The 14,377-nt window shown below is 37.7% G+C and overlaps 1 protein-coding gene across 3 annotated transcripts in view; it reads right to left on the bottom strand.

The window, feature by feature from the left end:
• Positions 1 to 14,371, bottom strand: part of LOC122553005 (serine/arginine-rich splicing factor 7-like) — a 28,512-nt gene extending 14,141 nt beyond the window's left edge. For 2 of the 3 annotated variants that reach the window (XR_006312587.1, XM_043696402.1), the window contains exons 1-2: positions 14,237 to 14,322; positions 1,492 to 1,672 (exon numbers count right to left, since the gene is read on the bottom strand). Coding sequence is in view for 1 of the 3 variants with exons in the window: in XM_043696402.1 (XP_043552337.1) it covers positions 1,492 to 1,672; positions 14,237 to 14,264 (209 nt within the window). In the remaining 2 variants the exon portion in view is untranslated. Of the gene's footprint in view, positions 1 to 1,491; positions 1,673 to 14,236 lie in introns of all 3 variants that reach the window. The other variant, XR_006312588.1, reaches the window with a different exon arrangement.
• Positions 14,372 to 14,377: the final 6 nt, after the last annotated feature.

The raw sequence follows: 14,377 nt of genomic DNA, 5'->3' as shown, positions 1-14,377 counted from the left end.
ATCCAATGCCCCTATTAGCCTATTTATTATTTGCTTGTGTTATTTCAAAGTATGTGAGAATTAAGATTTTTTTTTCAGTATTTACATAGCTGAACAATTATAGAAGCCTAAAAGACTGATTTGTGGTTGAAACTCTCCAAAATTAAGCATTAATTTTCAAATTATGCCACTGCAATAAATTCATCCTAATTGAGATAAGGCAAATCACCAAGGGTTATTTTACATTTGATTTATTTAGTTGTATAATGCAAGGTCAGTGCAATTTATATTGCTGTCTGAATCAATATTAATTGTGCTGAGAAAACAAAATCCTCCAAGCAAAAAGACAGGGGTAGGGAAGTATTTGTTTGTCAATAATGCTAAAAAGAGTCAATATCAAACACCCCAGTTGACTTCATGTTCTTCTTTATTTTGTTAACTTCAATTGAAGTCATACACAATCAAAAGACCATTATGGTTTGATGTTGCTGGTTTCATATTAATTATTCCCCCAACTGTTGCTCAAAAGGTTGAGCCCATACAAATTTCTGAAAGGGGAGGCATTGGCAAAAGAAGTCTGGAACCCTTTAATCAACAACACAGATTTATACTCTAGACTGCTTATACTGGATTTAGGTACTTCCTGCAAAATGGGAAGATTACAATGCAGTATTTACAGACATTTAGGAGCAAGTATCTCCATTCCTTCTAACCACTGAATGCTTAGTACACAAGGAGAAACTGGTAGAATAAGCTAAGCAGTAAAATCAGTCAAACAAGGCTCTTAACTGGTTAGAATTTGACTGGCAGGTAATACCTTAAAAAAAACTGAAAAACAATCATACACAGATTCAGTTACTGGACAGGCTCTCTGATGGGAAAATAGCACTGGTATGCTGGTGAATGACATGACAACTGTGGAAACAATTGATCATTTCCACAGGTGTCAGACCACACGAGTGTTTCATACAGGTTTGGTTACAGTAATGGCAGCTGTCATAGTTTTTTTATCCATACACTATTGTATTTATTGTAATAAATAAAAAAAATGTATGGATACCAAGCACAACAGTCACACACACATATATACAACAATTTTATACATTTGTCACTCACTGACAACTGCCCATATTTAAAGGGGAGCTAAATCCAAATGATAAAGTCAGTCCTTTCATTATTCATTCCCTCATTTAAAGTACAGTGAATGATCCTCAGATGTTGTTTTTTCCTGATCAGAGCACACAATGCCCACTATGTTCCTAAATACTGAAAGTTCCTGCATATTGACATTAATATTATAGGAAAGGTTGCACATTCACTATTATTTCTATCACTACTTTTAAGGAAACAAACCTGCCCTTTAGTACCTTCACAACCAAACAACTGTGCTCTGAGCAGATTTTTAAAAAACAGCTGAAAACATTCATATTAAGTAATTTGAAAGATCAGCAATTAATAATGAAAGCAGTGACTTTACCAAGGGGGTATAGATCCCCTTTAAAGTTTACTTACTTGCCATCCAAACCACGAACAGCATCTTCAGCATCTCGAGGCTCCTCAAACTCCACAAAAGCAAAACCAGGGGGATTCCGTGCTATCCAGACTGTCCTCAGTGGTCCGTAGTAGCTGAATGCACGCTCTAGTTCCCCTTTACCGGCACCTGTTCCCAAGTTACCTACATAGACCTTGGTTTCTGTTGAGATGCACATCAGACATCATTAGTCTACGAAACAAAACACTAAATAAAAACTACTTTAAATATACAACACTTAACTATCTGATAACTATTGGACTGTGCACTTTAGGTACATACTTAAAAAACATAAACCTTACTGCACTGTTTTATTGTACTAAGAGAAACAGGAAAGGGAGAAAATCTCAAGTGATAAAAATGAATCTCTTATCTAAGAACAGAAATGTTTAGCATACAAAGACATCTATTTAAAAGGCAATAAAGGATTCTATTCCACAGTACTCCGACTTAACATGAAGTGAAAAATCTCTACACATTTTTTAAAGAAGGTTCTCTGTTAATGAATGCAAAAATTATTTGTTATGGAGGCACGTGAAGTGCAACATCATGGCAAAATACCTATGTTCAAGATCAACAAATTTATGACAGTAGGGAAAACTGCTTGAGAAGTGCAGATACGATGGGAATGTTTGGCAGCAGACTCATTTGGAACCAGAATTTTAGTCACAGTAAAATATTGTGATTGCTGGAAATCTTGAATAAAAGTGAAAAATGCAGGAAATATCCAAAGTATGGTTATGTCTGTGCACAACGAAACAATGTTTTAAAGATCCATGATTAATCTGAAACATTAATTATTTCTCTTTCCACAAATGTTGCCTTATCTCTCCTGCATTGTCAGCATACTGTTTTTATGCCACTGACTCAATGTGGAATGGAAAAGAAAAAACTGCATGACGAACTGACTGCAGACTGTAGTGGAATTGATGAAGATTGATTAGTAAGGGCTAGAAATAAAAGTTGAAAATAAAAATAGAAAAGAGCATAGACTTTAAGACAAGTATTTCTTTCGCTTGCACATATGAAGAGCTAATAATCCAAATACAAGAGACTACAAGTGAACCAAAGACACAGGGTAAAAGAATTATGAACGTGAAGGAAAGTAATTTAAAAAAACCTGAGCAATAATGTAGGTCGATAGTTAACACCAGCAGGCCAGTGATAAATATGGCTATGTGGTTGGTAATAGAAATGATTCATGGGTTGTAACTTGTACATGTTAATCATTTAACATACTTTGATCAGAAACTGTCAATGTGGCTAAGTTGTCAGCATTCACCTCTCAGTCAAGTTTTGAGTTCAAACTCTACTGATTTTGAGTACATAGTTATTTGGACATTTTGTAACAGAACCTAAGAAAACTGGATATGCCAATTAGGTAAACAAAACACATTTCAGTAATTGGGCAATCTACGTACAATTAAGTACAAAGATACATGGCACAACTAAAGAACTATTCTGATAATTTATCAACATTCCTCTCTTAACCATTACTGAAAAAAAATTAAAATATACAGAAAGGGCTGCTCAGCAAATGCAAAGGGAACACTGAGCATTAAACCTGCAAGTTTTTAAGTAACTAACACTGGTGGACAATGTCTACATTATGGAATTTATTGTACTTAGTAGTAGTATGGTCACCATCTTCTGTAGTAAGGGGAAAAACATTGAAATACATCCACATATATACAAGTTTGAACAAAATATATCAAAAGGACTGACTAAAATATGGCAAAAATCATACAACTCAATCACAAGTACTAAATGAACTAACTACACATAATTAACGATAATTCAGTACTCTATACATTCATTCACTAAACAAGTTGCTTCAAAAGTATCATCTGAATTTTGATTAACTGAGAGAAATTCAAAGATGTGTTTGTTGTTGCAAATACAAAACTAATACAATTGGTTATTTTAACAAATCAACCATGCGGTTAGGCTATAAGTCTATATATTGCTATTCTTAATAAGTTGGCCCCAGAACAAAATTCAATACCCAAGACCCATTTCTGTACTCAGTTTATTTACCTGTTTTGTAATTTCCTAATTTTTTTCTCTGCTGAGACTGTCATCCACACACACACACACCTATGTTAACTCATTTAGAAGGACAGGGACAACCCTCAACACTTTTTCATATAGATGATAGACCTATTAAGATAATGTTGTCAAACAAGGTCTCATCCCAAATGTTACACTGAGTGTTTTGTATGCCCGAATGGACACAAACACATTTGTCTGTCATGGTGGTGCGGGGATGAACAGACTGGACATGCATCACTGTAATCCTGAGCCAGCAACCAGAGATTGAAAAAGAGGATATCAAAAAATGGGGAGAACCAGAGCTAACAGCAATTTGGAAAGAGTAAATAGCTGAAATTGACACACATTAGGAAAGCTGAAAAATGTGTTGCTGGAAAAGCGCAGCAGATCAGGCAGCATCCAAGGAGCAGGAGAATCGACGTTTCCTGAAGAAGGGCTTATGCCCGAAACGTCGATTCTCCTGCTCCTTGGATGCTGCCTGACCTGCTGCGCTTTTCCAGCATCACATTTTTCAGCTCTGATCTCCAGCATCTGCAGTCCTCACTTTCTCCTACACATCAGGAAAGGTCTCAAAGGCCACATTAGTATGCAACTTCAAAAGTAATACAGAGAACCAGTAGGTTGCATTTTCTTCATTCTGACAACCCGCCTCATGATATACAAATTTCTGCCACAAATACTTTTCCCAACATCAGCTTGCATACAACTCACTATTTGTAGGATATTAAAAGCATATTAATTCTTTAAGATAGATTATACATTTAAAATCAAAAATACAAAATTCACAATGTGGAAAGAGAATAATTAAAGACATCTGTCAATCCCATCTAACCATTACCACTTGAGGTTTAATGGAATGACCACCCATTAATGAATCCCCACTACCAACATCGTGGGAGTTACCATTAACAATATACTGAACAGGACCAGCTATATGAATATCGTTGATACAAGAGCAAATCAAGTAATGGGACTTCTGCAGCAAGTAATTCTTCATTGATTGTGTAGCAAGTTAAGTCCCAATGCCTCACCACCATCCATAAGGCATTAAAAAAAAATGGAGTCGAGAGTGTGGTGCTAGAAAAGCACAGCAGGTCAGGCAGCAGCTGAGGAGCAGAAGAATCGACATTTTGGGCACAAGCCCTTAATCAGGAAATTCCTGATAAAGTACTTATGCCCGAAACTTCAATTCTCCTGCTCCTCGGATGCTGCCTGACCTGCTGTGCTTTTCCAGCACCACACTCTAGACTCTGATCTCCAGGATCTGCAGTCCTCACTTTCTCCTAATTAAAAAAAAAGGATTGTGATGGAATACTCTCCATTTGCCTCGAAATTCCTGATAAAGTACTTATGCCCGAAACTTCAATTCTCCTGCTCCTCGGATGCTGCCTGACCTGCTGTGCTTTTCCAGCACCACACTAGACACTGATCTCCAGGATCTGCAGTCCTCACTTTCTCCTAATTAAAAAAAAGGATTGTGATGGAATACTCTCCATTTGCCTCGATAAATGCACCACCAACAACATTCAAATATAGTACAAAGCAGCCCATTTGGCTGGCAGCCATCTCACCCCTTTTAATATCTATTCCTGCAGCATTAGCTGTGTACACCACTTACTAAATGACTATAGCAATTCATCAAGGCTCCTTTCACAGCATCTTCCAAAATGATAACCTCTACCATTTAGCAGGACAAGACAGCTGATGCACGGGAGGCCAAATGCCCGACTTGGAGGGGATATTACTGTTCCTTCACTGACACCGGAACAAAATCCTTGACCTCCTTTCCTAGAAGCACTGGGGCTGTATCTTAACAACAAAAATTGCAGTAGTTGAAGATGGCAACTTGGCACCACCTTCTCAAATAAAACTAACAATAGACAATAAATGCTGGCTAGCCGGAGGCCTCATCTCAGGAATGATATGAAACTTGTTAAACTCTTGGACATCTCTTCCTGACACACTTTACATTTTTGAATCTCAATCATTACTCTTCTCTACATTCTTTATACTTTAACTGCTTTGCAAGTACTCTACTTGAATCCTCCCAGCTGTTCCTTCATCAATTTTCTCTATCCTCTACTCTTAGTTGATTAAAATGGAGACCATTTCAATAATACAATTTTTGGCGGGGCTTTTGTGGCACAGTTCCAACCTCTCAGCCAGATACCCAGGCTCAACACCCAACTATTTTTAGGGTGGTGTAATAATAACCATGAACAGGTTGATTAAAAAATATTCCAAGGTAATTTCTTGGAAGGGTCTGTTGTACAGTGGTAGTGTCCCAGCACCAGGACAGCTCAGTTCAAATCCCAACTGTTCTCTAGGGTTGTAATAACATCTCTAAACATGTTTCAGATATTTTCTAATCAAACAACTTATTTTGCCCATACTGGTGCAAGCGCCCCACATCATACACGCTTCTTTCAGTGAAGTGATTGAAATCCTAATTTAATATAAAAACAAAACTGCTGGAAAAGCTCAGCAAACTGGACATGGTCAGGTGGTGTCTAGAGAGAGAGAGTGACAGAGAAAGAAAGAGAGCGCACAAAGGTAAGTTACCTTTCACCAGAATAGAAAAAAAATCTACAAAAGAGTTTTTACAACAGCAAAAGAAGGGAGGTGGTAGAAGAACAAAAGACAAGTTCCATGGTAGGGTAAAGTGCAACAGATTTTCTTGAAATAGACGATACCTTATTTTTATAAACAGAGCTTAAGAGAAATCTTCTTAAAGGGTTGATGCATAAAGGAACAAAATTAAGTCCAATTGAATGATAAAAATCATTTGAATGCAATACAAATGAATAAAGAAACAAATAAGACAAACAAATAAAATGAAAGAAAGAAAAAGAACGGAGAGGTTATGATCTAAAATAACTTGGTGAGTTCAGAGGCTGTAGAGCCAAATCAAAAGGAAAGATGTTGATCATTAAGCCAGTGTTGGAGAAGGCTATGGACAGAAAGATTACTATGGGAGTGAGGTCAAGAATCAAAGTGACAAACAACCAGAAACTGGGGTCATGCTGGCAGACTTAATGGGTTGTCTGCAAAGTGGTCACCCAGCCTGTCATCTCCTCAAAGAGGAAAACACATCATAAACTGCAAATACAGAATAAAATTGAAAGTTCAAGAAAAATGACACAATGGACACATAACACGCATACATCAATATTTGCTGCATGGAATGACATGGGTATTAGGATAACTAAGAAGTGCACAAAGGTGCATGCAGGGAACAGTCCGTTTGGAGACGTCCATCAACTATGCTGGACGAGAATCCATAGTTGAGAAAAAAATGTCAGAAGCATTGATAAAGAAGGTTGCACCATCAAATTAGGTTCCACCATAAGACTGGGAAAATGGAATGCAGTCATTAAAGGAAGCAGGGCATCATCCTCTGCCATTTCCACCAAGTCCAGTATGATACGACCAAATCATATGGAATAGCCCAGAATCTCCTAGAATCAGCATGTGGCAATTGAAAGCAATGTGATATTTTAAGAAAATAAATTAATATACACAATAGTCAAAAGCTTATTATTCATTGTATAATAGCAATCAGACAGCATTTTTGCCAATGTGATGATTTAAATGCACCAGAACCAGACATGGGTCATGTACATGTAACGCATTCACACCTGTTCCTGCCATCATATATTAACACTCCCATATAGCTGTGGAGAACAGCATACTTTACAAAAATTTGTCTGTAAGAGGAAACCTCCTAGATGCTTTACATTCATTACAATGCCATATCTGCTAATGCAACAAACAGGAGGAAGCATTGCACTGGTTTGAGACTAAAACCCAAGGCAGTTGATCAATGCTTGCTTAAGAGATTGTTTTTCAGGAACCCATATGTATGGGGAAAGTACAGTAACTGGGGTCTGAGCTGAGGATTTAGCAGCAATTGCTTATAAAGGGCTGTACCCAGTTCAGCAGGTGCCTGGGTCTTTTGATTGTCCCCTCAGCCCAGTGGATGGGCTTGAACAATTGTGCCACAGGACATTGATTCCATGACATCATAATACATCTATAAGTTGGCAACCTTAAACCAAACTCATTTTCCCTGCCTGCACTTTTACAATTCCAAATTGATCAGTCCCTTTTTGACATCCTCGTCCACTTCTCATTCACGCCTAAAACCCACATACTTCCCTACAGTAGCTTCTCCCCTACAGTAGGTTCTCACGCAAGCACAGGAGACGCAACACTTACCGTTTTCATCATCGAATGCCCTAAATATTTTTTTCCAAATGGAACCAATTTAATTCTACTCTTTCAATTAGCATACTGTACATTCAGTTCATGATGCAATCACTTCTACCTTGGAGGGTTCAAACTCATGACTGAGTAACACTTTATACAAAACTCCTTTTAACTGACCCCAAGCTTCCAGGTGCTCATCATTTTTCACCTTCTCCCACAATGACATTTCTGCCCATGGTGTGTTCCAATGCAAACGCAAGAACACCTTGTTATCAATTTAAATCTCTATAGTCATCTGGGCTCAAGAGTTCAACAACTTTAGATCACAACTCTGCCTTCGGCTTATTGTCCTTTCTAATTATGTTCATTCTGTTTGCTTTTTGTTTCTTTATTCCTCATGTTGCATTTAATTATGTTTTTGCCTAGCCATTTACACCATTTGGACAAAACCTTTATTTCTTTGCCCATCAACACTCTCTTCAGCTTTTGCATCATGAAATCTTTTATTTTAAAATCTCCCTTGGTCCCCCTGTTATCAAAGAACTTGCCTTTCGTTCTCAAAGAAATCATAGTGGACTCAAAACGTTAACTCAGTTTCTCTCTCCACAGATACTGTCAGACCTGTTGAATTTCTCCAACATTGTTTCTTTGCCTTTTCTTCTTTCTGCCCTATCCCTTTTTAAACCTGATTAAAAACCTTCCAATGCAATCCTTCTTTACTTCTGACAAAAGGTCACTTGACCTGAAACATTTACTAAGTTTCTATCTGCACATGCTGCCTGACCTAAGTTTTTCTCGCATTGTGCTTTTATAAAACTCTAATTTATTTGCCCAAATAACAAAATATATTAATTGCAAAGTTATATTTTAATTTCCACCAAAATTTCTGAACCACTCAGTTCAACTTTTGCCACTGGTTCCATCATGGACCATAACTGGATCTTCAATGTTCAACTTCAAAGTTCTATTCTAATCACGAAGAGATGTCTTGATAGCAGGTAGGTAACATGAGCTTAAAACAGCTCACTGCAGCTTTGACCGAACTGTACTGTATTCTTTTTCAACACCCCTCCGCCTCAAAACCACCACTGTCACATTCATCACAACCCCTTCACTCAAATGGCATCTTGCATCAGTGCTTTGGTGTGTTCGTTTAATCACACAGGCAGCAAGAACATCTCAGAAAAGTCCCTTAGTCGCAACTCAGACTAAAGCATAAAGTTTTAATACAAACAGCAAAAGTGAATTGCATATTGGTATGCATACCAAACTGTCAGAATTTTAGAAATTTCTTACAAATGAGAATCAACTAGTACAATAGTGACATGGGGGTCTTGCAAATTAGGAAATTCTTAGAATCTCGATTCAAAGCTTGATTAGTTTTTCTCATGTTCTCTGGCCCATTTTTTCGTCAGCCACAAAGATGAATGGTAGGAATCTGGTCAAAGTTCATTCTTGTAATTTCTAGTCAGTAACCAAAAGTGTCAACTACAGGTCTCAAGTTATTTCCATATAAATCTCCTTCTAACTATCTTCAGCTTGATGCCCTCCTGTGCAAGTGGCAACAAAACTGGCAGTCTAAAATAATGCAGATCAAAAATTTTAGTTGCTGAATGGGACCCTGTTTTCTGAACACAAAGTTTTCACCATTAACATTAAGTCCTAATGTTCATTAAAGACCTCCTCATTCCTAGACAATATGTCAAACTGAAGATGAATTGCATACAAGCACAGCAAAACATGTAGTTTCTGAACAAAATTTCAAAATTAGCAAAGGATTCAGTTTTAGACTGAGATGGGGAAGGAGGACAAGATTAGAAATACATTACTGAATGGGTTTAGTATGTTATGGATGACAGTCCACAATTACAAAAGGTAACCACTGTATATTGTGCATGAGATGTAATCAAAATGTTTGATGATGTACAATAATTTTTCAATTAACATGATTGCACATTTTTTATGATCTGGCTCTAGAAATCACATCTATGCATAGGGAACTAGTCACTAAAAATTGTACAATTCTAATGCAAGCCTCCTTACAACTTCCCCTTACTATGGGAATATGTGACTAGAGCTCACTTTTCTATTGCAGCGCACCCAACATCAGAAAAATGATAATTTTAAAAAAAAATTATAATAATAGCATATCTGATTTTTTTGGAATAATACCATGATACAAATAAACTAGGAACAGAGGCCAAAAAACATGAATAGCCGATTCCAATACACTGGAGTAGTTGAACCTATGACATTAAAACAGGTTCTTAGAATAGAGTGCACGCATGTTAACTTATGCAGAAACATTTTTGCTATATCATTATTCCAAAGAGGGTTTTTCACATTCATTCTCTATGGTATATGCAAGAAGCATTATAGCTGTGAAAATTTTCTTGCATGTTTTCAAAACAGTATCGATCACCTCTTTGCTACAAAAATGAAAATCCCTTTTCAAGGTCCATTCAATTATCGAATTCTTCTAGTTTGAGAACGTACCCTGGTTTATCAAATGAAAAGCCAATACGCATTCTGGTCAAGTGAAGAAATGTTACTAGCTGGGAGCATTTGGAGCACCAACATTTTGTAGAAAGAAAAATGGTTGTTAACTGACACCCAGGAACATGCACACTGGCAGGGATATCACAGAAATATATTTAAACAAAACGTGACAGTATGAAAAAAAAAATCAGCTTCATAACATTTGTAAATAATCAACATTGAGCACATGCAGTCAGCAATGATTATTGGATAGCTGATGTCAGTAAACATATTGAAAAAATATGAATAGGTAGAACCAGACCAAAACATTATCAGAACTTTTCAATGGTGTTGATGTTTATCAGCAGTGTTATTTCTCTAATCAACTCTGGGCTAATTAGTATAGTATATTGCAAAACAGTGACAATTAGTTATCTAAATAAAAGGAACCGATATATATTTATTCTTGTTTAATAGGAGTACTTAAACATTTATTCAGTTAGAACATAATATGCAGTCACTTATCGGGAGACAATGATACTCAATGTATAAAAATAGTAACCTACACAAGCAAGATAATAAATATATAAGTCATGTTAGAGTTTGACTACTACCAAGTGTCTGGGGAACTACGACACTGAATTCCTTAAACTAAAACCAGGTATTAAAAAAAATTAACTGCAGGATTGCAGGACAGCCGCAGTAAATGAACATTTATCCCAGGAACATACCAAGATATTTTATTTCTATATAAATGAATCGGTGGTAGGGAAACTACTGGAAAAGTTCCAAGGCACAGAATTAATCCAGGAAATCAGCATGATTTTGTAAGGAGATCATACCTAACAACTTAATTGAATTTTACAAGGTTACTAGATGTGTAGATGAGGGTAGTGCAGTTGGTGTAGTCTGTGTGGACTTCAATAAGGTTTTAGATTACGTTTTGCATGGTGGGCTGGTAAGAAGCTAAGGGATTCTGGGGACCAGGGCAACTGGTCAACTTGGAGTCAAAGCTGGCTTAATGGCAGCATGTGGACAGCAATGGCTGAATGATATTTTATGACAGGAAGCTTGCACCTAGTGGCTAGGTCCTTTGCTTTTTGAGTACATTAATGATCTAGACATGAAGGTAGAAGGTATGATCAGTAAGTTCACAGAGGACATGAAAATTGATGGTTGGTAGATAGCAAGGAGAAAAGACAAACTATGGGACAATATAGGTGGGCTAGTCAGATGGATTGAATAATGGCAAATGGAATTTAATCCTGAAAGGTGAGGGGTTTTGGGAGGACTAACAAAGCAAAGGAGTACCAAAGTAGTGCAGAGGATCAGAGGTACCTCAGCTTACATATCCATAGATCTTTAAAGGCAGGATAGATGAATAAGAAAGAATATGGGATACTTGCCTTTATTAGACAGGGCATTGAGTACAAGATCAAGGAATTTATGATGGAGCTGCATACTATGTTAATTAGGCCACAGGAGGAGTACTGTGGGTTCTGGTCACCACAGCATGAGGATGAAACTGGACTAAAAAGAGTGCAGGAGAGATTCAGCAGGGTGTTGCCTGGGCTACAGCAATTCAATTAATGAAAGAGAGACTACAGATACTGGGATTAGTTTTCTCAGAGCAAAGGCGGCTGAGGTGGGAGGAATCCAAATGAGGTGTACATAGTTCTGAGGGGCATAGACAAGGTAAATAGATTCCCCCACACACACTAGTACAGAGACCAATAACAAAAGGGCAAGTTTTAAGACAAGGAGCAGGATGTTTAGAGGGAATTTGAGGAAAATATTTTTCACCCAAAGGGTTGTGGTTATCTGGAACTCTCTGCCCATAAGGCATTCAAGACATTTAAGCACTATTTAGATAAGCACTCGAAACACCAAAGCATACAAGGCTATGGGCCAAATGCTAGAACGTACGATTAGAATAGATGGTTGTTTGATGACTGACTGAAAGACCTCTTTCTATGCTGTAAAAACTATGACATATACTCAGGGAAAATAAAACTGACCTTGCAAACTGTAGAAAAGAGAACCAAACAGTACTAGACAAGTAGTATTATAATTGATGGATCTGACAGCAACAGTAAACAGAGGTATATGCAGCACAATTTTAAAAAGAGAGGAAACATAAATTAAAATGATCAGAAGTTAAATGAAGAGTGATACAGTACCTCAGAAGATCACAAAAATTACAGAACTAAGATTTTAAAAGCAGATTGTGATATCAATTGGCTTAAGAATTAGGATATTGTAAAATATAAATAGGTTTGCAGCTGAGAAGATAAAAAGAAATCTAATATGTGCAGTAAAAATGAAAGTATTTTCATGTACTAATACTGTACTAATAATGTATTTCTGTTGAATCGGAAATGTCGGGCACTCAGCTCAGAACTAATAATACATTAAGCATTTCTACAAAGCCATTCCTAACAATGTCTAAAGCACTTTACACCTAATGAAGTCATTCAATACCATCAATGGGCATAGTTAAAAATCACAAAACACCAGGTTATAGTCCAACAGGTTCCAACAAAGGACATGGGATAGTGCAAGAATATGGCAGTGAGGTAGATGATCAGCTATAATCTAGAATGGTGGAGCAGGGTTGAGAGGTTGAATGGTTTTCGCCTGCTCCATGATCTCATGTGCAGCCACTGTTATAAGATTAGTTAATTTGTGCACAGCAGGGTCCCACAGACAGCAGTAAGAAAATCACTAGATGTTGGTTCCAGGATGTCCAGGTGAAATCCCTACTTTCACTCAGCTGTAAGAGTGCTGCCACAGTCAAGGCTGACACTTGAAGCAAAGATGGTTGGATTGCTCAGATCAATAGGAAATGGAATTTCTCACTCGTAAGTGAGAATGAAGGAAACAAACCTGTACCCAGGAAGGGTTATATAAACACTGAATAAAAATATGGAAGATGACATAAAGTGTAAGCAAAAATAGTTTAGGTTACATTGGAATGTGGAACTAGAACCAGAACAGGTAGTGTGGATCAAGTGATTCCATATACCAGCATTTTTTTTATTTGCTGCTTATGAAAGTAATTCAGTTTCTGACAAGCACAGACTTTTAACTTTATAGTATAATCAAGCTTACCTCTATTGTATAAAATAACCTAATCTCTCAAGGCAACCAATTTCTCTTGTGAATTTATTGCTCACCATAAAAATCAAAGTAAAATTCAACTGTTACTATAGGCACAGGGAAAAACCTAGAAGGCACAACTCCAAATTTTATAATTTTAATAAACAATTTCTCAATAAACTGATTTTGAAAACCGAACGTATTATATAAATTGACATTCTAAACCTGGGTCACAGCTTCAATGGTGTATGCTACGATCTTTAAATAATAATGCATCGTTAAATTCCCCCAATGAGCACGAGAACAAGGTTAACCGTGTTGGGGGTGGAAGTCAAAATGATGTATTAGATCCAATCGCTTGATGCATTGCCGTGCTTCCTTTGCTTTTCGGTCCCCAGACCGAGTCAAGAATCACCGACATGTCGGGCTCACAATTCAGTGGTCACTTCTCACAAACCCTTTAAGCATAAACCGGAGATGTGTTGTGTACCCTTAAACAATATGGAGGCACTGCCGCCTGCATGGCCCGCCAAAGCGCGCACTATTGTCATTCAGTGGCTGCTCCCCGTATATTCCTCACAGTATTTACATTTAACCGTCAAGGTACAGCGGTTTTTAAAACAAAAATCAAAATCGCAAAAGGCATCGCCAAAATGAAAGTAACGAGAGGAAAGAGAACAAGAGGCCGCCATTTCGCAGCTCCGACCCCCTCCATGCTGAAGAGGCTGGCGTGCCACCATCGCGCGGATGGCAGCTTCCGCACCTTTCGGGATTGTACAAGCAGCATCCGATTTGAAGGGGGTGCCTGGGGATCAGACGCTTGCCTGTTTTGATGGGTTTATTTTCCGTTTGGATTTTCCTTCAGTGCTAAAGGGGGGGGATCCTCACCTCCACCGCACCGGTTGTATCGGGACATAATAACACACTCACTCTTCCCTTCGCCCGTTCTCCATTAACTGAGAGCGAAACCCGCCCCGCCTCTGTCACTTGCGCATGTGCGTTTAGGACATAGTCACATACGGGCACTCG

Source organism: Chiloscyllium plagiosum, chromosome 9 (assembly GCF_004010195.1).
Source record: "Chiloscyllium plagiosum isolate BGI_BamShark_2017 chromosome 9, ASM401019v2, whole genome shotgun sequence".
NCBI lineage: Eukaryota > Metazoa > Chordata > Chondrichthyes > Orectolobiformes > Hemiscylliidae > Chiloscyllium > Chiloscyllium plagiosum.
This window is presented reverse-complemented; position numbering and strand designations above follow the sequence as displayed.